The sequence below is a fragment of the Phodopus roborovskii genome, unplaced genomic scaffold (genome assembly GCF_943737965.1).
Source record: "Phodopus roborovskii unplaced genomic scaffold, PHOROB, whole genome shotgun sequence".
NCBI classification, from domain to species: domain Eukaryota; kingdom Metazoa; phylum Chordata; class Mammalia; order Rodentia; family Cricetidae; genus Phodopus; species Phodopus roborovskii.
In genome coordinates, this window is record NW_026125052.1 from 20838549 (window position 1) to 20863184 (window position 24636).

The 24636-nt window shown below is 43.9% G+C and overlaps 1 protein-coding gene across 1 annotated transcript; it reads left to right on the forward strand.

Moving 5' to 3' along the window:
• The first annotated feature begins 2598 nt into the window (after positions 1-2598).
• Dcaf7 (DDB1 and CUL4 associated factor 7) lies at positions 2599-23311 on the forward strand. Its single transcript, XM_051179072.1, has 7 exons — positions 2599-2981; positions 14273-14431; positions 15005-15116; positions 15589-15707; positions 20048-20257; positions 21353-21470; positions 22869-23311. Exons 1-7 carry the CDS (start codon positions 2844-2846, stop codon positions 23039-23041), a joined length of 1029 nt encoding a protein of 342 aa, XP_051035029.1. The 5' UTR covers positions 2599-2843; the 3' UTR covers positions 23042-23311.
• Positions 23312-24636: the final 1325 nt, after the last annotated feature.

Here is a 24636-nt window from a genome sequence, read left to right on the forward strand (position 1 = left end):
TATATTTCAATAAAAAGTCAAGCCTAATACACTGGAAAAAGGAGAACATGATTTCAACCCAGACTGTCTCACCTGAGAAGCCTTTAAAAACAGCATTTCTTTTCTCCTCATACAATTCTAATCTAACTCCCACTCCCATTTCCCCTGCTTCTGCAATTTCTAGTTGATGCCTCAGAGTCTGTTAGTGATTAGACCAGCACAGACTTGCAAGTGTTTTACACACACTGAGACTGTAAAGTTAACTTTTTGTACCCTTAGTAAGACTTTGACACTAGTTGGAAACAACATATGGGGGCTAGGGAGATGGCTTAGTGGGTGAGATCCATAAGGACCTGAGCTGTATTCCGCAAACCCTCATACAAATCCCTGAAGTGCTGGGCTGTGGCGGCGCATGCCTTTACTTTCAGCACTCAGGGAGGCAGAGGCATGGGGATCTCTATGAGCTTGGGGCCACCCTGATCTACAGAGTGAATTGCAGGACAGGCTCCAAAGCTACAGAAAAAACTCTGCCTCAAAAAAGTGAAGAAGAAAAATTCCTACATGAATAGTATACATTTGTAATCCTGGCACTGAGACAGGAGGATCACTGGGATTTGCTAGCCCGCCATTCTAGCCTAATTGGTGAATTTCAGACCAATTAAAGACCCTGTTTCAAAAGAGATGGGTGGCATTCCTGGGGAACACCACCTAAGGTTGTCCTCCAGCACACACATATATGTACAGATGCACACATACATATACCTCCTTACACACATACCTGCATACAAATTAAAGTTAATGCCTGTAAACCCAGCACTTGAGAAAGCTGAGGCAGAACAGCCATGAGGCCAGGAACCAGAACAATATAACAAGATAATCCAGAAGACAACCAATGCAATTGCAGATGTTAGCAAGTACCCCTCATTAATAATCTTACATGTAAATAACCTGCACTCACCAACAACAATTTAAAGCCAAGTTCCAACTATCTGTTATCTCCAAAACACACACTTCACTGGCAAAGATACCTACAGACTGGTGGTCAAAGGCTAGAAGTCATTCTTTCAAGCAAATGATCACATCCTACATCTGTAGTCAGAAAGCAAAAAGGGATGGCTGCCCCACACTCAGAGCTGGCTCCTTCTTCTTTAGCCTGGAAGCCTACCTATGGAATAGAGTCACCCACAGTTAAGATGTGTCTTCCCAGATCAGTGAACCTAATCTAGATAGACCCTCACACGCACTGGGACTTGTTTCCTAAGTGATTCAGGAGTCTCTCATAAAATAGAAAGGGAATGACCCCTTCTGAGTTCATCCTACACAGTCATTATTAACCCATTGCAAAATCAGAAATGGTGTAACCAATAGAATACTAACCAAATTTCCTGGTAAGTATTATTTTGTTGTTGCTGGATGGTGGTGTGGCACACCTTTAATCCTCAGTACTCTGGAGGACAGCCTGGTCCACAGAGCAAGTTCCAGGACAGCCCATGCTACACAGTGAAACTCTGTCTTGAAAAACCAAAAAATAAATAAAAATGTGTACAGTAGACTTGTTCACACAGATGGACATGACCAAAAGATAATTGCTAAATGTATACCATTTACCCTCAAGGATTCCAGTGTCTGTGTTAAAATCACATTAAATACTGTACTTTATGGGCTGTAGAGATGGTGCAACCCCGGAGAGTGCTGGCTGCTCTTGGAAAGGACCTGGGTTGGATTCCAGGCTCTCACATGTAACTCCAGTAACTCACAACCACCTGTAACGCCTCTTCTGACCTCCGTGGACACCTGCACCCATGTGGTACAGTTATATATACTCAGGCACACACAAATACACAAACATATTTTTAAAATGTGTTTTATTATATTGCCTATCAATTCAATATAACCTCTTTCAATATCATTGAAAGCATTTAAATTTATAACGGTGTGTTCAGATCCAGGCTTTTCTGCATTTCAAACTCATGGCACATAGACTTAAGGTTGCGTTAGCATTTGGCTCTTGAACAACCCCGGAGCGAGGAAGGAAATCAATCCTAGAATTCGGGAGTCTTTCTGGTGTCTATAGAACAACGCAGGAAAGCCTCGATCAAGGTGACCTGGCCCTGAATGTCTCTCTCGGGCCTGTAAGAGAATAGTTGAGAGTGGCCTTGGGGCTGGAGAGGGTTCCCGTTTGGCATAGGCTGCGGGACCGGCCGGCTTAGTGCCAGGCAATAAACGCAGTTCTTCATTAAGGTGGATTTGACACTCGCAGCGGAGAGAGGCATTCAGTACAACAGCAACAGTGAAAAAGCAACAGGCTTCACTCTTAACACTCTTGGCCTAGAACTTGAAGACAGGTACACTTGCCCCCAGGCCACCCACGCCCCCATTCACCCGCACTGCGCCGTTATCCGCCTGACTGACATCTTGGCTAGCCAATGATCTTTGGGACTTCAAAAGAACCCGCCTCTAGGAGTTGGGCGGGGCGAATAAGCAGAATGACAAACATTTCCGCCAATCATGAGGAAGATGCGGGTTGCTAAGGCTGTGTTGACCAATAAAAAGAAAGAATAGTTTGGAAAGGACGTACCCGACAGCCAACGCTCGTCGTCGCTACGGAATCGCGTGGCTTCCGTTCCGAGAGGGCGGGCCGGCATCCCAAACGGAAGGTGGTAGTCGCTGCCGGAGCTTGTTTGAAACTGGTGGTCGGGCCGGGCGGAGTGTGTGTATCGCAGAGGACCCGCTGGAGGGCTAGGCCGTTCCTGAGCGCCCCGGTCCCGCCTCCTCTCGGACCCGCTGACCCAAGCCGGGCTCCCCGCCCGTCTCGTGCCCCAGCCCGCCGCCTCTCCGGCCGGCTCTGCGGCCCAGCCGCCACCATGTCCCTGCACGGCAAACGGAAGGAGATCTACAAATATGAAGCGCCCTGGACTGTCTACGCCATGAACTGGAGCGTGCGGCCCGACAAGCGCTTTCGCCTGGCGCTGGGCAGCTTCGTGGAGGAGTACAACAACAAGGTGCGTGGTGCAGGGGCTCAGCTTCTAGCTGGCGGGGAGTGCCCGAGGTGGGCGGCAGCCCCAGATCGCACAACTCTCCTGCCAACTTGCCTTTACAGCAAGGGGGTGGTTCCCCTGTGGTCCTGTCGTTGAGGGTGTTACTGTCGTTGCCTTATTTAATTTTGACAGCCGGGGAAAGCGAGGCACAGTGTTGTGACATGCCTGAGACAGATAATGTTTTTGGTGGTAGTAGCGGGTTTCAAACCGGAGTTTAAATCCGCCAAGCCATGTCCACTTGTCTCTCCCGTATCCCCCACTTCTGCCGCAGTGCTTCTGTTGCTAGGCGGGGGGCGGGAGAGAGGCAGTGGAGGAAGATGCGGGCGCTTGGATTGGTGGTCGTGCATTCCTGGCCACGCGAGATTTCTGGTAGGGCTATTTATTGCAAGATCTTCCCCATCTCAGGTGTTTCTCTTGGATACAGAGCCCTGATGCTAGGTTGTCATTGGTCATTGGTTTTGCTTCCCGATGTTCACCCTCCCCTCTAGCCTATCCTTGGAAACCGTGGTCTGTAGCATTATCCCGCCATTATTTCTGAATAGAGGAAGATGACATCTGACCTATTCTTTTCGTGGTTCTTTTCACGTTGGTTTGCAGCGTTGCTAGACATCCATCACTTCATCAAAATGCTGGTGGAGGAGAGAGCTCTTAAACCAGTTCTTTGGGATATAGTTTTGAAAGTGTTGAGGAGAATCTTCCCCCAGTCTCTTGACTTCATTCTTTTGCTGTAATTTGAGTTAAAAAAAGAAAAGAAAGAAAGCAAGAATGAATGAATGGATGAATGAATGACAGAGATCAGAGCTACTGCAAGCTTTGGCCAGTGGTGTTTAAAGCCAGTACTCATGTTATTTCTAGCCCACAGTGATATAGGAAAGGGATTCTGTTTTAAAGGTGAAGATTCAGATGAAAACATCTGAACATTTTAAGTTTGTAGTATTTTAGGAGCACGTGTGTTTCTCTGGGTAAGGGTCCTCATTTCTTTGGAGTCTTCTTTGAGAAACGGGTGAAAGGGATTGACGTTCATTGCTTAGACATCACACATGCATACACCAGCAGTTTACAGCTCCGAGAGTGTGCACTCATTATGCCATTCCTCAACAAGAACCTTATTTCTTTTCTCCTCTCTGATGGTGCTTTCTCCCACAGTGGCGGGAAAACTGGGGCTGTCTTTCAGGGTCCGGGTGTGGGTAGTGTTAGTAAGGTTATGACCACTAGAAAGAACTGTTAAAGGATTTGTGTAAGGAATAAATGAAAAATATATCCATCAAAGGACCACAGTTGGGCCCCCCACACACACACACACAGATTAATTTTTCCCCTTTAAATTCTTTCAGCATCTTTTAACTAAAAGAGGAGACATTGCAGTGGCCAGAAGAGGGTGTCACAATCCCCCAGAGCTGGAGTTACAGGCTGTTGTAAGCCACCCAATGTGAATGCTGGGTACCGAACTAAGTCCTCTGCATGAGCAGTGAGTTTTAGAACTATGAACATGTCCAGTGCCTCCTAAGGAGCAAATATGTAATATAAAGTAACCCTCAAGCTGGGCTTGGCGGCTCTCACCTGTAATTCCAGCACTTGACAGGTTGAGGCAGGAGGATTTTTGTAGGTTTGAGGTTAGTCTGGGCTACATAGTGAGCTCCAACCAATCTGAGTTACAACGCAAGACCTTGTCTCAAACAAACAAACAAACTGCACCTCAGAAGCATGCATCTTTACTTTCATCGTTTCTGTGAATAATACACATTATATATTATTCATATCTTGTGACATTATTATTTCTTGAGGCACAGTTTCATGTAATCCAAGCAGACTTTGAACTCTTTATCTACCTGCCTCTAATTCCCAAGTACAGGAAATTATCTATAAATGTTACCATGTCCAACTACCTTGTGAGTTTTGTTTTTCTAAAAGAAAAGTGCCATAACTCCTTCCTTGTTTGTTACCACAAGCTCCTTGAAGAAAGAAAACCTATTCCATTTCAGGATACACAGTGCTCATGAGGAACACAGCAGTGGACATATGTAAGTGTGAAATAAACATCCATGTTATTCAAACCAATTGGAGTCATTAGATCACTGTCTTAGGGTTTCTATTGCTGTGAAGAGACACCATGATAACAGCAAGTCTTATAAAGGAAATATTTAATGGGGTGGCTTACAGTTAAGGTTCAGTTCATTTTCATCATGGTGGGACATGGCAGCATGCAGGCAGATGTGGTGCTGGGAGAAGGAGTTTTACATCTTGATATGCTGACAGCAGGAAGTGAACTGAGACACTGGGCATGGCTTGAGCATATATAAGACCTCAAAGCCTGGCTCCACAGTGACACACTTCCAACAAGGCCACAACTCCTAATAGTGCCACTCCTTAGGGGCTTATGGGGGTCAATTACAGTCAAATTACCACAATAACTTTCCTACAACTGCAGATATAACCAAAATCAGCTGTGCACAAGGCCCTGGGTTCAATCCCCAGCATAAGAACAAAAGTTTCCTAAATCATTACCTCATTTTAACACAGAAAGGCAAACAAACAAAAATAATAAATAAAAATAATAATAAAACAAGAAAAAGTAAGCCAAGAGTGGTAACACATGCCTGTGTTCCCAGTAGGTTCCCAACTTCAAGGCCAGCCTGGGATACATAGAAAAGATTTGTTTGTTTTTTAAGTGCCCAGTGCATTTTTTTTTTTTTCAATGAGTAATTATGATACTGTAAAGAAGGTGGTAGGATGCAGGATCTAGGAAGAGGATAAGAAGGGTATCTATGAACCAGGCGATGGTGTTGTATACCTTTAATTCCAGTACTCGGGAGGCAGAGGCAGGCGGATCTCTGTGGGTTCAAGACCAGCCTGGTCTACAAGAGCTAGTTCCAGGACCAAAGCTACAGAGAAACCCTGTCTCAACTCCCCTCCACCCCCGCAAGAAAAGGTATCTATGGCTATAGATGCCCAACTCAAAGAATTTGTAGTTCTTCAAAATAGGACAAAGAAAATCCATGTTTTGGGACAAGAAGAGGGAGCAAGCACAGGTTGGACAAGTACTTGGGCATGTGAAGCAAGGGAAGCATGAGGTCAGTGCTAGCCTGGGCTACAGAGTGAATTTAAGGCTAGCCTGGTAATTTAGTGAGGTCCTGTCTTAAAAGGTAAAAAGACCTGAGGCTGTAGCTGAATGGGTAGAGTTTCTGACTAGAATGTGTGATGCCCTGGATTCAAACTCCTGTGCTTGGGAAGGTAGGGAGGGAGGGAGGAAATTACATTGAAAAAGATGTGGGAAAGGAGGCCTACATATAAGACATCATTGGAGAAAAGCTCCCAAAAAAGAGAGAGGGAAAGAGTTGACATGAGTTCAGATGCTCAACCAGTAATAAAGTGATCTAAAATTAAAGCACCATTTTTCCTGTCAGATTAGCAAGAAAGTTATTCTTATTTTTAATGTTTTCAGAGGTGTGGGGGGATTGGCACTCAATTACTGTTAATAAAGAGTAGATGGAAGCAACTTTTAAGTTTCCTTTTTAATTAATTGTTATCATTATAAAGAGGGCTTTGTTGTGACATTTTCTTGCATATCATTATATTTTGTTGCTGTTTGTCCCTCCTACTTCCCTTCTTCCTTTCTTACTGGTGCCCTCTTCTCCCCTCTTCATCCTCCTACTTCTGCTTTCATATCACATGTATTCCTTCCCTCTCTTGCTCCCTTCCTCCTTTAGACTCCTCCCTCTCGTCTCAGAGTCCCTTTTCTACTTTTGTATCATATATGCACAGATATGTATGTATGAGTATGTCTATATAAATGTAAATGTAGGTATCACATGGGAGAAATCATTTGTCTTTCTGGGTCTGGTGTGTTTCTTCTAACATGATAATGATACTGGGTTCATTTTTCTTACAGTTGGATATAGTTCCATTGTGTTTACATTTTCTTTATCTGGTCACCTGTTGATAGACCTCTAGGTTGACTCCGAACCTTTGCTGTTGTGAACAGTACAGCAGTAGCTAACAGATGTGCAAGTGTCTCTGTAGTATGGTGTGTTGACGAAGAATCCTTCTGGTACATACCCAGGAGTGGATCATATGGTAATTCTATTTTTAGGGCTTTTTTCCTCCCTTTGCTCTCACTGTGTAGTTCAGGGTGGCCTTAACCTAGGAGTGATTCTCCTGCCTCAGTTTCCCCAGTGCTAGACTTATGGGTATGAGCCACCATGCCTAGCTTACTTATTAGTGTTTTGAAGAACTCCATATTGATTTTCACACAATGGCCACACCAGTTTATATTCCAGCAGGTGTGTGTGATGGTTCTTTTTCCACACCCTGGCCAGTAGATGTTGGCACCTCTTTTCTTGACAACCATTCAGACTGGGGTGAGATGCAATCTGTAAGCAGCTTTCATTTATATATTCAAATATTTGTATGTCTTTTGTCATTTTTACTTTGAGAACTACCACTTGAGTTATTTTTCCCATTTTTGATAGATTTAGGGGTTTGGGTTTTTAATTTTCAAAGTTCTTTATAGCCCCTGTCAGATGTGTACTTAGCAGGCACCTATTCCGCAGGCTGCCTCTTCATACCAATGTTTTCCTTTACTGTACAGAAGCTTTGTAATTCTGTACAATCTCATTTCTCAATTTAGGATTGTTTTCCTATGTGGTTGCAGTCCTTTTCAGAAAGTTCTTATTTATGCCTATATCTTTCTTAAAGGTTTTTGTTTTTTAATTGTTATTTTTGTTTGTAGGGGTAGTTTTGAGACAGGGTTTCTGTGTAACCCTAGCTGTCCTGGAACTCGATCTGTCGACCAGGCTAGCCTGAAACTCATAGATCCCCCTGCCTCTGCTTCCCAGGTGCTGGGCTTAAAGGTATGCACCACTATGTCTGGCTAATTTTTCATTTTGTCCAAGATTTCATATAGCTTAGACCAGCCTTGAATGTCTCATCCCCCTGTCTCCACCTCTCAATACTGGGACCACTACCATTCCCAGCACTCCCTTCCCGTTTTCTTTGACAAGATCTTAGCTGGAGTCCAGGGTTGCCTTAAACTCTTCGTCATTCTGCCTTAGCCTCGGCCTCACTTCCATCCCTGTGCTGGGATTATAGGCATGTCCTGTTCCACCAGCCAGAAGCAACCCTTCTGAAGATGGTAGAATTGAAAATGTGAGACAAGAAACAGGAATCCACTTAAGATAGTTTTTAGGTGTGGGAGCTGGAGAGATGGCTCAGTGCTTAAAAGCACTGGCTGCTTTTGTAGAGGGCCTGGTTTCAATTCCCAGCACCCACATAGCAGTTCACAACCATCTGTAACTTTTTGTGCCAGGGGATCTGATAATCTTCAGGCCTCCTCGTACAGCATACATGCAAATGGTGCAAGACAAATGTTAGGAGTAGTTTTTCCCCACCGCCGATCCCACAGCCATGCCTGCCCCGAATAACATGCCGAGACTCTATATTTGATATAATGCTGTTGGCCAGTTACTAGTTTCTTATCAGCTAGCTCTGTCTTAAATATTAACCCATTTCTATTAATCTAAGTATTTCCACGTGGCCTTATCTTACCGGAGAGAGGGGCCGGCAGTTCTGCTCTCTAGTCTCTCCATGTTGACTCCTCCCTACTACTTCCTCGAATCCTCCTTGTCGCTTATTCCCGCCTATCTTGCTTTGCTATTGGCCAACAGTGCTTTATTCATAACCAGTATGAGAAACATATTTACAGATTGACATCTCCCATCATCTCCTCTTTTCTGTCTAAAATAAAAAGAAGGGTTTTAACCTTAACATAGCAAAATATATCACACAACAGTTATCAAGTAAGAATCACAGTTAACAATATTTAGTCCATTAACATTTAGCAATATTTGAAGAAAATATTCCATTATCTATCCTATCTTTGTGAGTCTAAAGTCCTATATGTAACTTATCTTTAATCCTAACTAAGGAAAACTATAACCACAACTGTCTGTCTTCAACTCCCTCAAAGACCACAGAAGGATAGTATATAAACTCTAGAAATGACAGAGACAACTCACTGCCTGGTCAGTCACCCGAAGTTGTTCTGTAATCTTCCATCTTCAGCCCATAGGCCATAGTGTGTCTGGCAGACTCTTCAACAAAGCAGGAAACTTTAAACTGTCTTCTTGTATTGGCAGTTTGTCGGTCACTTTTCTCTGTGTCCTGCAGACTGTCTGGCAGACTCTTCCATGAAACAGGAACTCTGTAGCAATGTCCATCTTGAATCAGCAGTCACTTTCTGTAGGTCCTGCATGTCCAGTTTATACAGCATAAAGTCAAACAGTCCAGACAAGAGCAGTATCTTGTCCAAATGGCTAGTCTTGCCAAATTGGAAGTAAACTTCATAACGTGTTTCTTTGATGTCCATCTTCCTTTCTGATGCAGGTGGTATTGCCAGGAGCATTTATGTCTCACTGTCAAGAAAAACCCTAAACCATTTTAAATGCCATATTCTGTAGGTCTTTGAAAGGTTTGAAGAATGCCTATCCATCTCAAATATATCTTGAAAACCTAAGTAGCTTAACTCTAAGTTTTGACTATCATAGGTAACTATCTATAATCTGTACTAATTTATACATTGCATTTCTAAATGAGCTTTATAAACACAATACCTAAACAAGAGGAGAAATATACATATCACAAAATTGACCTTAAATTTGTATCAATAAATGAAAATCCATTCCAAAACAAAGTATTCATATCTATACCACAATCCCCTTTTACCTTTAAAAAGATATTGGTTGTGATCATTAACCATTTATAACCAACCCCATTTAAATGAAAACAAACATTTATCATTTGGGAATTTGGGCGTTGTTCTTTCCAAACTGCTTCCTGCTGATAGGGGGCGCTGTCATTGGGGATCCTAAGAAGATGCAGAAATCCTGTCTGTAGTCTGCAAGGCTGCCTTGTTCAAGCGGTTTTGAATGTTGAATCACCAGGAATGCTGTTTCAGGGGGTCTGGCTTGATCAAACCACATTAGTCTGTAAGGAATCCACAGCTTTTCATTTTCTGTGGAAACAAAATTAGAAATCCTTTTCCCTAGTAACTTGCCCTTGGACTTAAATTTTGAAGTCAAAGCATGTTTAAAATATATAAATTGTATTGATCCAGCAGCATTTGTTTTAACAGTTGTTGTTATTTCCTCAGAAGTCAAACGAAAGACAATATATCGTACAGTATCCAGATTCTCTCCATCTTATGTGGCTTTTTTATTACTCTGTTTCTTTTACTTCTATTTTTTTTAATTTTTGAGACAGGGTTTCTCTGTGTAACTTTTCTCCATCCTGGAATTCACTCTGCATACCAGGTTTACTTTGCAATCACAGAGATCTGCTTACCTCTGTCTCCCTAGTGCTGGGATTAAAGGTGTGTGCCATCACACCCAGCTCCTCTCTGTCTTTTTAAAACCATTTTATTCTTTTTCTCTCCCAAGCCTACATATGTTTTAAAACACACTGTAAACCTTTAGCTATTTTTCTTAATGTGAATCTGTCTTTACTGTAAATCTTTATCTTTTTCTGGCCACGAGTCTTTTATCCAGTAAACAACAACAACATTGCTAAAATGAAAGCTGCGGCTATCCAAGATAGCGGCGGGTACTTTTACCACCAGAACTGAGAGCTGTGCTCACTGCCTTGGTCTGCACTGCCATCAGCAACATGTTGCTGGCTTGGAGATGTGGTCACTGCCATTGCCAGCTCTCGTACACACCAGTAAGTTGTTAGCAGAGCTCTTTAAAAGCCAGGTGGTTTTTTGCCGCTTATGCTGAGTCAGGACATCTCCCTTAAAGGAGCCGAGCAAATCTTTGCTTGAATCTAGCAAAACAGAGTCCAACCGAGAAAAATGCTGCTACCAAGAAGCTTTGCTTGTCTCAGTTCTTTTGTTTCTAAAATCCTTTTTAAGCTTTTGTTAAATTTTAAGTGGAAGTTCTTATTAGCCACATTGCAGTGCCAGAATGACATCTCCCATCAGACAAACATGCAGACAAAACATCCATACATGTAAGATTGGAGAGGGGATAGTTTAGCGTAGCAGAAGGATTCATTCAGAAGAATTGGAGATCTGGTTTTTTTTGGGGGGGGGAAGTCCATTTGCTTGTTGTTTTTTGTTTTGTTTTGTTTTTTGAGATGGTTTCTTGGTGTACCCTGGAACTTGCTCTGTAGACCAGGCTGGCCTCAAACTCACAGACATCTGCTGAGTGCTGGGATTAAAGGTATGTACCACCACTGCCCAGCCCAGCAGGAGTTGGAGATCTGCAAGGATGAGTCTCTCGGGGGACAAATCAGGCACTGAGAAGCTGTTCTCACACCCTGCCCCTCATAAGTCACGTCTCATTTTAAGTCTCATGTCGTGCACCCTCTCCAGTCTGCTCAGTCTGTGTGCCAGATTTTCCTACATCTCCATGAAGTGTGGGTTTGGCCTTTCCCAGTTTCCCTTCCAAACAAAGAACTGAGACTAAGTAGGATTAAGGTCTCACATTCCCAGAAGTGGACTTGGTTGATGTGGCAGAGCTCCACAGTGCTCTCAACCGTGGCTGTACTTGGACCACTGGGTGCTCTAGCAGGTAGATGCTTGTGTGTTTCATTACTACAGATTCTCATCCCACTTCTTTGGATGTTGCCTAGGCAACTGGGATGTTTTTAAAGTTCTTAGGAGATTGCAAGGAGAGAATGGAGTCAAGCTGAGGTCATGGGTGCTTACAAAATAGAGACTATATCTGCACTAACCTAGTATAAACTGTAACTTTTCTTTAAAATTTAGGGCTGGGGATATAGCTCACTTGCAGAACATTTTTTATTGGGATTTGGAGTACCAGAGATAATGACAACAGTATCCAAACATGGGGAATATTAGAAACAGGTACAAGAAAGCCAAATTAGGAAACAGTAGCAGGCAGTACAAGAAGAAAAAGGCAAGCCCAGTCTTTAAGACATTTACAAAGTGAAACTGTACAAAACAGTAATGTCAGTGTCTCATGAGTCACTATGTATTGAAAAATACAGGACTAGGAAAACTGCCATTGTTTTGTGGAGGAAGTAAAATAAAATGTTGAAGCTCATACGTTGGGAAAGGCAGTTTACACACAATTATTAAGGTAGGTAGCTTGAACATCTCAACTCTACAGGTTGGAAACAAAATTAACAATAGTATGTGTTGTGGCCAAGGTAGAGTCCTGGAAGCCTGATATTGCTGATGTGTAATGTTAGTCATGGGAAGGGTGTAGCATCATTTACAAATATGAAAAGATGTGTAAGAAAAGGAAGAAGGTGGAAAGGTGATCAGGCGAGGAAAATGGAAGGTGAGGTAGGTTAGCACTGAGTGGCAGAGGGCCTGGAATGTTGGGTCTAGAGGACCTTAAGTGGAAAATGTTCACAGAATCTGGCATTTGAGGTTTGGGAAAATGTGTCATGATTTGAAAGACAAATTTTGGGAGTGTAGCCCTCCTTTTTTCCAGTTTCACGTGTTTTGTTTTTGTTTTTTTTAAAGCAAATGATTTATTTATTATGTATACAGTCTTCTGTCTGCATGATAAAAGAGAGCACCAGATCTCATTACAGATGGTTGTGAGCCACCATGTGGGTGCTGGGAATTGAACTCAGGACCTCTAGAAGAACAGCCAGTGCTCTCAACCTCCAGCCCTTCAGTTTCACTTTAAGGTGTTATCAGCCTCCCCATGTTTTTCTACTCAAACCTGGAAGGAAGAGCTTAGATGTGAAGGTACCTTCTCACCCATCCAGACTGGAGAGTTTTGCCTTTGAGTGTTTCAAAGCACAGGGTTCTGTCTCCCTTTGCATCCATTCTCCTTATCTCCCTACACATTTATAGACCCTGTACTTCTATGCCTAATTAAAAAAAAAAAATCTGTTGATGACTAAGTGTTTAAGTACACATAGAAAAATCCTTACAAATGTACAAAAACCACTGACAACTAATGTACCAAAGTTAGAGATCTAAGATTAATGTTCAAAATAAACTATTTCTATATAATAGTAGTGAGCAGTTGAAAATGGAATTTTTAAACCATGCTAGAGGGGAAAATACAGTTAAAACCCTAAAGAATATATTTGCAGTAGCATACAATTACATAGAAATCGTTAATGAAAGCGTTGGAAGGGTGTACATGCAAAACTTTAAAAGCATTGCTGAACAAGCAAAAGGTGACCTAAATGAATAAACTAATAAACTCAAGTTGACAGTTCTTCCCAAACCGAACCACAGATTCAAGACAATTTTAGTCAGAACCACATCTAGCTTTCTATATGTTTTAAAGAGCTCTTTAAAATTCATACAGAAAGGTGGGCCAGGCAGTGGTGGTCCACGCCTTTGATCCCAACACTCAGGAGGCAGAGACAGGTGAATCTCTGAGTTTGAGGCCAGCCTGGTCTATAGAGCTAGTTCCAGGACAGCCAGGAATTTTAACACAGAGAAACCCTGTTTTGAAAAACCAAAAGAGGATCTGTGGAAATTCATATAGAAAGTTAGTAGCATAGAAATTGTATCAAAAGTATACAGAGGACTAAAACTCAAAGAGAAAACAACTTTGGGTAGAGCAAACCCTTGGAAGGTGGAGATGATCGCTGTCTGCATAGTGAGCTTGAAGGTAGCACAGACTACATGAAGTTCTGTCTCACAAAAACCTTTTTAAGTAGAGTGAAAATACTCTTCACAACACTATTATGCCAAATATGTGTCATTAATTTGTTAAAACACACACACACACACACACATACACACATAGAATGGAACTGGGCAAAATGGCACATGCCTGTAATCCAAGCATTCGGGAGGCAGAGGCAGAATTTCTGTGAGCTCAAGGCCAGCCTTGTGTATAAAGACCTTGACTCAAGAAGCCAAAGGGGGTCTGGGGGCTCAGTTGCTAAGAGTACTAGCCTAGCCCTCATGAAGCTCTGGCTCAGTACCCAGTACCTCAGTAAACAGGCTATGATTGTATATTCCTGTAGTCCCAGCACTCCAGAAGAGAGACAGAAGATCAGATTGTCTGGGGATTAGTTCAGGACTTGGCAGGAAGAAAGCCTATATTCAGATCTTGTCTTTTTCTAGCTTTGTAGTGTTGGCTGTACTGAGCCCTGTGCTGCTTGCGTTTTCACCTAGTGCCGGGATCATCAGTCTAGGGTCCTCTCACTATAATAACTTGACTGCACTTCAGTGCAGTGCAGTGTTAAGACTTATGCCACTGACCAGGAATCTGTCGTGTTTGATGCTGCTGACATGGTTCAATTTTGCTGTGCTACAGGTTCAGCTTGTTGGTTTAGATGAAGAGAGTTCAGAGTTTATTTGCCGAAACACCTTTGACCACCCATACCCCACCACAAAGCTCATGTGGATTCCTGACACAAAAGGCGTCTATCCAGACCTTCTGGCGACGAGTGGTGACTATCTCCGTGTGTGGCGGGTAAGCAGGTGCTTTAGTAGCAGACAGCTGCAGTATGGGGCCCTGAAGAGTCATTGCAGCTGCAGCATGGAGGAAACAAAGGACATGCGTCTGGACTGATCTTGTCTTAGCTCAGTGGGTTTTCTAGGAAATCTAGTCCAGGTGCTGTAGAGTCTTGCTGCTGGCCTCAGGCAACCTGGTGGTGATGGGGACAGTCTTCTGTGAGGCAGAGAACACTGGGACCTCTTACTCTATTGATAGTCAAGATATTTTTGAGTAAATAAATCCCGCTGTTGATTCTAGTGTGCTAAGTGCATGGATTGTCCCTTTCCAGCTGAGCTCAGAACAGGGTCATCCCTGTGCTTGGGGTTCTAGGGCCCGCAGACAGGCTGCTAAGCTCCAGACGAAGGCTTGGATGCAAAGCTAAAGAGAACGCTAGGAAAGGGGCAAGTTTGGAAGTCCCAGCTCCTTTGGGTTTTATTACCCTTTATCATAACATTATTTTCTCCCCTTGTCTTAGATTGACTAAGCAGGACTTGAAGGGGGTGTGCAGGTGTGCGTGTGTGCAGGCTAATGTCTCAAGTTGTCCCTCAGGTTGGTGAAACAGAGACCAGGCTGGAATGTTTGCTCAACAACAACAAGAACTCAGACTTCTGTGCTCCCCTGACCTCCTTTGACTGGAACGAGGTGGACCCTTATCTTTTAGGTGAGAGCTTTGAATTCCAGGTTGAAGAAAATGAAGACACATTTCCTCGGATTCTGCCTCTGTTTTTATCTGGGGGCGGGGTGGGGATTGAGGCACACACCTTGTCCTAGAATAGCCAAGGGTGAGATGGGCTAAATATGGAAAGTGGTTACTGATTTCTTCTGGGAGCTCTGCTCTCCCTGTGCGTCTGTCACATCTCTCCAGCTAAAGTCTAAGGTCTTGCAGGTGTGATGTTATGCACCTATGCCAGCACTTGGGAGGTGCAGGCTGGAGGGTCTTAAGTTCAGTGTCAGCCTGAACTGTATCAGGGAATTCTGTTTCAAGAAATTCTCCTCCCCACCCCACAAGAAACAAGTCAGTGCTCAGGAAGTGCTATGGTCGGTTGCCCCCTGGGCCAAGCAGATGAGAAGGGGGTCTGCCCGGAACCTCAGCTCGCCAGCTCTCACGCTCTCGCTTGCTCTGGTGTCTGCAGGTACCTCAAGCATTGACACAACCTGCACCATCTGGGGACTAGAGACCGGGCAGGTGCTGGGACGAGTGAATCTCGTGTCTGGCCACGTGAAGACCCAGCTAATTGCCCATGACAAAGAGGTAATGACGTTTTTCCTTGCCTTCGTTTTTGCAGGTGCTTTCCGTACCTGCAGGTGAGAGGTCGCCCGTTCTCTCACTGCTCTGCAGGTTATGTAGATCGCAGTGTTGGCATGTGTCTTGTCTACGTTGAAAGTTACCATGTTAAAACAGAAAACGACACTTACAATTGAACACACCTTTTAAAATATTTATTACTATTAGTATGAGAGAGAGAGAAAGTGTGTATGCATGTGCAGGCACACGTGTACCACGGTGCATGTGTGAGGTCAGAGAACAACTTTTGGAGTCAGCTGTCCCCTCCTGCTGTGGGTTCAGGGGACTGAGCTAGGGTTGTCAGGCTTGCAGAGCAAATGCTTCTAACCTATAGCTGAGCTGCCTCACCAGCCCGAGTGCATCATTAAACAATACTAACCTGCGATCTGTCATTTTACTTTCATACTAGAGGTTGCTGGGGGTACTTTTAAAAAAATTGATTATTTGGGAATCTCACATCATGCTTCTTGATTGAGCTCACCTTCTAGTCTTCCCATGTCCATCCCCTTCTACTGACCTCCCCCTCAAACAGTGGAAAAAAACAAGTCTATTTTGTGTTGTCTGTGTATTCACTAGAGCATGGTTAAATTCCCCCAAAGGAGGATGAGTCTATTTCTGCCAAAAGCCATCAGCTGAGGAGAGCCTTGTAGTGGCCAGAGCTGGTGAGGTTAGTTCTCCCATGCCCACACCACCACCCATGCCATGGAGTGCTGGGACTGGTGGGGGCGGGGCCAGAGGTTGCTGGTTTTTTAATGAAGTCTCTTATAGACATCCTAGAAGCTGACGTGGTTAAAGAGTAACACTTCTCTCTAAATATGATGGCTTCTTGGAGATAGGGGGAATTTCATGACAGACAATCCTAATTAGCTGTTTTTTCTCTAAAACCATTCTGTGAACTCTGGTATGTTTACTTAATCTTTTAACTTTCAGTCCTGTTTGAAAGCAAATATGCCTTATTGATGTTGTTTCTTCTGTGTTTGCTGGAAGCTGATGGGGGTATCCTCTGGTGGTTTGGAAGAAGTAGGTATCACTGTGCTCCCACAGAGCCTGTGTCCTTCTCTGGTTTCATTTTGTGCCCTTTTACCTGCCCAGCAAATGGTATCTGTATTTGTATAAGAAAAAAGATGCTTTAAGGTCATCAGCAAAGTGGTGCCAGGTTGCCATTCTGAGTGATCTTTGGTGTTGCACTCCTGAGAGTAGGAGCTGTAGATAAAGGAATTTACGGAAATGTCAAGTGGAAAGTCCTCTGTTCCCTCCTAGAGCCAACCCAAAAGTGGGAACTGCTCCCCAAGTGTCTGAGAGTATAGCTCGGTGATTGAAAGCTTGGCTAGCTAGCATCCATGAGGCCCTAGGTTCAGCCCCCATTATGGGGGCAGAGGGTCTTACAAGAATAAGCCTAAGTGATTTAAACCAAGAGAATTCTTATAGAGTGAAGGAATTGAGAGGGTAGTAGCGGGGGCTACCACTACCTCTAGGCTGGAGGCTATGGCTCCCAGAGTCTGGGTTTACATGGCAAAGATGCTTCTGAACAGAGAGAGGAAGAATAAGCAGCCAGCAAACCTGTTACTCAGCCAAACCTGGCCTATAGGAAGCAGGTTTCATTCAGTGCAGAGAAGAGCCGGGGGGACTGGAATGGATGAGAGCAAATGACAAACTAGGAAGAAGGAGCCTACAATGGCAGCTCTGCTGAGGAAAAGCCCTGGGGTGGGGTTTAGGACATTGGGAGTGGCCACCGTCCCTCTTTCCGGTGGGGCACAGACTAAGGAACAGATTCAGTTCCAGCACCCACATGGCAGCTCATAACCATCTATAACTCTAGTGCCAGGGTGTCCTATGCCTCCTTCTGGCATCTGCAGGCACCAGCTACTCATGTAGTGTACATACATAACAAGCAGCCAGAACACTCATACAGATAAATAAAAATCTCTTCCAAAAAAGTGTAGGTCCTCTAGACACTCTGGATGCTAAGGGACAAACACTGCTAGTAGGTGCCCGTCTATTTCTGTTCAGCATGCCAAGCCCCCTTTTCTCTAACGGTGAAGTACCTCTCTCTGGTAAAGATTAAGAGTAGTTCTGAAGGGCCAGATAATGACACATGTCTGCATTCCTGTCACTTGAGTGGTAGATGCAGGCGGATCAAGAGTTCTGGGTCATCTCCTGCTACATAGTAAGTTTAATGCTAACCTGGGCTACATGAGACCCTGTCCTTAAAACAAGAAAAGAGTGATTAAAAGGGGATCCTGGCTGCTTATAACTCTAGCACTTAGGAAGTAAAGATGGAACAATCTAAAGTTTGATACCAAGCATAGCAAGACACTATCATAGGCCTGGCACACTGGATAGACAAGGCTTTGTCTAGTGCTGTTCAGCTACATAAAGACATATATACCACAGCCCCTACCACATAGCAGGTTTGAGGCCAACCTGGGCTACATATTTTTATTTTATTTTTCTCCCTTCCTTTCCTCTAACTGGATGCTTAGATCGGCTTTAATAAAATTACACCGTGTTGAGGCACACCTTTAATCCCATACTGAGAAGACAGGCAATGTGAGTTCAAGCCCAACCTGGTCTATACAGTTGAGACCTTGTCTCCAGAAATAAATAAATAAAATAAAATAAAATAAAATAAATTTTCACTTTAGGGCTGGGACTATAAACTCAGTAGTAGAGCAGTTGACTACCGTGATGGGGCTTAATCCCCAACACTTTGAAATAAAATAGTAATAAAATAAGTCTGGAGGGTTTATATGTAAGGTACAGTGTTAGATATTTATTTTAAGAAAATCAGGACTCTGTAAGAAGGCTTCTCAAGGGTTCTATTCAGAACCAGCTGGAACATAGGATGACTCTGCTCTGTCCCTTAGCAACCTAAAAAACATGACCTCAGCATACATGTTCTCCCTGTCTTATGTTTCCTTTTTTGAGACAGGACCATATCAGGTTGCCCAGGCTAGTTTTGAACTCATTTTATAGCTAAAGCTGGCCTCAGACTCAGAATCCTGATTGTTGAGATCACAGCCATATACTGTCTGTCATTCCCAGTTCAAATTATTTTGGTTGAAATCCCAGTGGTTGCTTAGCCCTTCTGAAACTGCTGGAGTGTTTGCATTCCCCGGGAAGGTGTAAGTAAGTGCTGCTACTGCTGCAAGTGACCAAGTGTAAGACTGTCCCTCAAAAACTGAAGATTCATCATTTAAGAATCACAGACCAATGCTTCATACTAGTTATCCACTTCTGAAAATCACACTTTCAATATCCAGTTCTATGTTTCCATTTAGCAAAGATATTATAAAAAAAAAAAATGAATCAGTGAATCTTCTCAAAAGGAAACAAAAATTCAGTTCTTCAGGAGTCTTTTTCTTTCCTTCTTTATTTTGGTATCTCAAATGCTAATGATCACAAAAGCTTCTGGTTTCTCTTCATTATAAACTTGCATTGCTGAGTATATTATTGTTTTGACTTCTGTTCCCTGAGGGTGCTTGGACAATGAAAATTCTTCTCCCCACCCAATGGACCATAACTTGAAATTTTTTGGATCAGTATTAAATACTTGCACTCCCCAGGTATGAACTGGCCATCAACACTAGACTTGTAAAGGCACTCATCCAAAAAGTGAAGGAGTAGCATCTGCAAGTCTTTTCAAGATTGATTTATATTTATTTTATGTATATGGGTGTTTTACCTACATGTTATGTTTATCCTTGCACCCCATGTGTGCACAGTATGAGGAGGCCAAAGGGAGTGTCAGATCCTCCAGAACTAGAGTTAGACTACTCTTAGCTGAACCTGGATCTTCTGCAAGAGCAGCAAGTACTCTTAACTACCAAGCCATCTCTCCAGCTCCCAGATGCCCTTTTAAAAAACAGAAACAGAAGTTGTGATTACCTTTTGCTTACAAAAGGATCTCAGGTCTCGGGTTTTTAGCAGACCCAGCTTGGCAGAACCATATTGTGGTTTGTTGTGAAACTACATCTGATTGCATGTGCAAGTGAAATCACTAACACCCAGAAAATTACTGCCTTAGGCTTGGAACACAGAGTCCTTGTTCAGACTTAGGTATTCTCTGCCAGTCAGCTGGGTGTGTAGTTTTTGTTTTATTACCAGGTTTTAAGAGAAAGAGTAGAAACCAGGCATGGGAAGAAGTTGGCCAGGACTGGAAGTAAAATGATGTTTATTCTCTGAGAAGCCACTAACATTCCTACTGTTGTGTCATGAGTTGGGGTTCACGTGAACTGGAAGTGACAGGTTTCCATCCTGTGGGAAAAGGAGGTGACTGATGTGAACCTGACTCTTCTCACCAACAGGTCTATGATATTGCGTTCAGCCGAGCCGGAGGTGGCAGGGACATGTTCGCCTCTGTGGGTGCAGATGGCTCTGTGAGGATGTTTGACCTCCGCCATCTGGAACACAGCACCATCATTTACGAAGACCCCCAGCATCACCCACTGCTTCGCCTCTGCTGGAACAAGCAGGACCCTAACTACCTTGCCACCATGGCCATGGATGGAATGGAGGTAGGCCTCTCCCTTGTCCAATCTGCCTTGTGTATTTCAAGAGTAGCTCTCAGATGCTGGCAGTTTTGTGCTCAGTAGATCTTTGGAAATACCAGGAGACATTTTTGGCTGTCAGAAGTTAAAGAGGAAACATAGAGTGTTTTTGCATCAAGTGGGTAATGATCAGGGAAGCTGCTAATCATCCTGCAATGCGCAAACAGTTCCCGGCAGTGTCAGTCTACTCAGAATGCCAAAGGGCCTAGACTGAGGAACCCCGATATACAGTGAGGACTGTGTTCAGCTTCTCCCTGCTTCTTCAGTGAAACAGTTTCTGTAGCTCAGGCTAGCTTGGAGCGTACTGTGTATCCTAGGCTAGCCACAAACTCATTGCAATCGCACTGCTTTTGTGTTAAAGATTTAGCTTATCAGGAAAGTACTTGTCTAGCACACTCAAGGCTCTGAGTTCAATCCCCAGTACAAAAAAAAGATCACACCACACACACACACACACACACACACACACACACACACACACACACACACCCCAACCAGTCAACTTTCAATGGGCATGGTGGTGCACACCTATAACCTCAGAACTTGGGAGGCAGAGACAGGAGGATCTCTGTGACTTCAAGGCCAGCCTGGTCTATATAGATTTCTAGGGCTACATAGAAAAACATTTTCATAATGATAATAATAATAATTTCTGCAGCAGGAACTCAGTGCAGGTACACAGAGTCACCATTTGTTTGTTTGTTTTTCAAGACAGGGTTTCTCCTGGCTGTCCTGGAACTCACTTTGTAGACCAGGCTAGCCTCGAACTCACAGAGATCTGCCTGTCTCTGCCTCTCCAGTGCTGGGATTAAAGGCATGCACCACCATCATATCTTCTTATAGGCACTCACCACAGATGTGTCTAGAGGCCCAGGGCCTCAGCATAGAGACTACATGTGTTTGTTCACTTCTTTCTTTCTCCATCCTCAGGAAATCCTGTCTTTAATATTCTTCAAGTCCACAAATGAAAATATTATGCTTAAAGCTTTGTTTGTTTGTTTGTTTGTTTGTTTGTCCTGCCACACTCTGCAATTCTTGGGCCTTTTTCTTACATTTCTGCAGGTGGTAATTCTGGATGTTCGAGTTCCCTGCACACCTGTCGCCAGGCTAAACAACCACCGAGCATGCGTGAATGGCATTGCTTGGGCCCCACATTCATCCTGCCACATCTGCACTGCAGGTAACCATGATGGGAGGGGGTATCAGAGTAGTGGCGATCCCATTCTTGGCTCCTTTGAATAAAATCCTTGCTGTTTCCAAGGATAGTTTTGTGAGATTGAAGTAGTCTACATTCCAGTTGATCTTGTATATTCAATTGGTCTCAGATCATCTTTTATGACGCTGAGTATCAGGTACAGACCTATGCATATATTTCTGTAGAGGAATATGTACTGTTCCCCCAGGAATCAGGGTTCTTGGAAGAAGAAGCACCCCTATTGGCTATAACAGGGTCTTTGGCACTACCAGGGATCATCTCCCTTGTACCTTCACATAATATTCTCAAAGAAGGGCTTCTTAAAAATCACTGCTTATTAAGTGTTTCTGTTCTAGAAATTATTCAAGTCTGTTATTAAAATGAAAATAATACAGTTATAACAAGGGTAGAAATGATCTTTTTGCTATTTTTGTTTGTTTGTTTGTTTGTTTGTTTTTGCTTTTTTGAGGACAGGGTCTCTCTGTTTAGTCCTGGCTGTCCTGGAACTCACTCTGTAGACCAGACTGGCCTCAGACTCACAGAGATCCTCCTGCCTCTGCCTCCCGACTTGTAAATATTTAATTGAGACCATTAGAAGAAGATAATGAGAGGATGGTGTTGAAGATTGAACCAGGAATACTGAACATGATAGGCACTGAACTATGTCCCCAGTGCCCTATTGCTAGGATTACATGCATAGGTGGAATTTCTTTTAATGGTGTATGTCTATATAGCACGTTATGTCAATCATCAGTACAACTCATTGAAGTGTTAATGTGCATAATAGGGAAGCAGTCATCAGAGAAGCAGCTTTATTTGTAAATTTTTAGTGATGAAAGTGACATCATATTTTAGGGTCATTGCATTTTGTGTCCTCTCCCGATTCCTGATTCCAATGTCCTGATCTAATTCTCTAACCCTGGACAGTGGATGGAGCTTAAGGACCTGCAATGTGGAGTTGGGACCTGGTTGTGAATCCTGACCCTGCCATTCATTGGCTACATGGCATGATGGGGCAAGTGTAACATTGCTAAATCTTGGTTTCCTCATCTCTGAAATAAAGCTCTCTCATAAAGTTTTTGGTGATCAAATGTTTTGCAAATTGTAATTGGCACTCCAAATGCAAGCTTGTTACCACATTGTGGGCAGGAGAGATGGCTTGGAGGTTTAAGAGCACTGGCTGTTCTTCCAGAGGACTTGTTCAAGTCCCAGCAACCACGTGATGACTCACAACCATCTGTAGTGAGATCTGATGCCCTCTTCTGGCCTGCAGGGATACATGCAGACAGAACATTGTAGATCTAATAAAAAACTATCAAAACAAAACAAAAGATTATTACCCCATTGTCTGAGCTATGACAACCTTGCTTGTTTTTTCCCTAGCGGATGACCATCAGGCTCTCATCTGGGACATCCAACAGATGCCCCGGGCCATCGAGGACCCTATCCTGGCCTACACAGCTGAAGGAGAGATCAACAATGTGCAGTGGGCCTCAACTCAGCCCGACTGGATTGCCATCTGCTACAACAACTGCCTGGAGATACTCCGTGTGTAGTCTTGGTGGCACCTCACCTGCCAGGCCGGGGCTTGTGTTTCCGCCTCTGCCCCCTTCCCTCCCCACGTAAGAAGAACATGTTTCCAGTGGCCAGTATGTCTATTGTTGCTTTGCTCCCACTGTGTCCAGAAGCTGCTGTAGGAGTCCAGGCCAGTTGCCCCTCGCTATCTGTGCAGGACTGTGCTGTGTGGCGCACCGCAGCCCAGAGCTGGGTTTTGCGATTTCTCTCCTTTCCTCTTCTTTGCTTCTTCAATTAAACATTTCTGTATATCTGTTTGTCAGCTGTGGTGTTCATGAACAGTACAAGCACTGGCTCTGTCTGTGTCCATTGCCCCATGTCTGTGTGTACTGCCTGAGGCAGTAGTCCGTGTCTTGTCCCCATCCGTGTCCGTGTCCGTGCTAGCACTTAAGTGGGAACAAATGCCAATTTCAAATTGTCTTTCCTCCTGATATCAGTGTCTTTTAACAAACCTCAACTTTGTATATTTTTTATCTATCAGGCTAATTTTTTTATGAAAAGAATTTACTCTTCTTGGTTTCACAGTCCTCCCTCTTTGTACCTTCCTCTCCTCCCTCAGTGCCTGCAGTGGGTACTGGACCCCGGACCCCAAGAGCAGTTTGCCTTCCTGAGTCACTGCCTGCGTGGCACACCCGACCAGGAGTTCAGAACTGCGAGGTGCTCTAGAGGCTTCTGACTCACACCTTTCTCAGTCTGGGTCTCTTGAAGGCCTGACAGGCCCAGCGCAGACATAGGAAAGGAAGCCTTCCGTTCCACCCTCAAGCTCCTCTCTCTCTGGCTTCACACTAATGAGGACCCTGTGGAGCGGAGATAAGCAGTTAGTTGACTAGGGGCCAGGCTGAGGGAGAATTGTTTCAGGAAAGTTGAACTTATGTTGTGTTTCCAGTACCTGGTCTCAAATCTATCTTTCCATTTTAGAACTTGAATGGTAGGCAAGAAAGATCTCTAAGCTAAGCTTCGGTATCTCTGTTGTGTTTCCTCTGCCTAGTGGGATACTGGCTCATCCCTGGATGATGAGAGACTCCTGACCCTGAATAAGATCTTCTGGTAGAGATAGATGGACAGCTGTGGTGACCTCAGGTCAGCCAGCTAAGAGTCTCTACCCCTGTGGCACTGGCCCTCACCTCAGTCTAGGTTCTGAGCAGTATTGGGCTTGGTAGGCTGCAGCTGATCATGCTGACTTACAGGCCACAGGTGACTGTTTCCGTTACATGACTGGGTTCCATGGAGGGGACTTGTATGGTTCTGACTTTAGATGAGTCCCTAGCAGTTTGGGACATGCTCTGGGGAGAGTTTGCCTGGCTCATTTTCTGCTGAGCTACCTGAAGGTTTCTTAGATTCTCTGACACGAGGAGAGTAGTAGGCCTAAAATCTGATGGCTTTACCCACTTAGCTGTCATTGCTGGAGAAGAAAACGTTGACTCATTGTTCTGGGTGCCTGGACTCTTCTGGCTCGCTTCCTACAGCTGATGCAGCTATAATGCCGAAAGCCTTAGAACGCTTCACTACAAAGGGGCTTGTCCCAAAGGAAAGGCATTTTCAGTCGGGGTATTTCCCCTTGGTGTTTCTGGTTTGT

What these genes read in the sequence shown, in the direction of transcription:
- Dcaf7 (XM_051179072.1), top strand. Translation starts at nt 2,844, where the DNA reads ATGTCCCTGCACGGCAAACGGAAGGAGATCTACAAATATGAAGCGCCC. An exon ending in ACTATCTCCGTGTGTGGCGG is followed by an intron (nt 14,432 to 15,004) that starts GTAAGCAGGTGC and finishes GTTGTCCCTCAG; the next exon opens with GTTGGTGAAACAGAGACCAG. An exon ending in GGTGGACCCTTATCTTTTAG is followed by an intron (nt 15,117 to 15,588) that starts GTGAGAGCTTTG and finishes TGGTGTCTGCAG; the next exon opens with GTACCTCAAGCATTGACACA.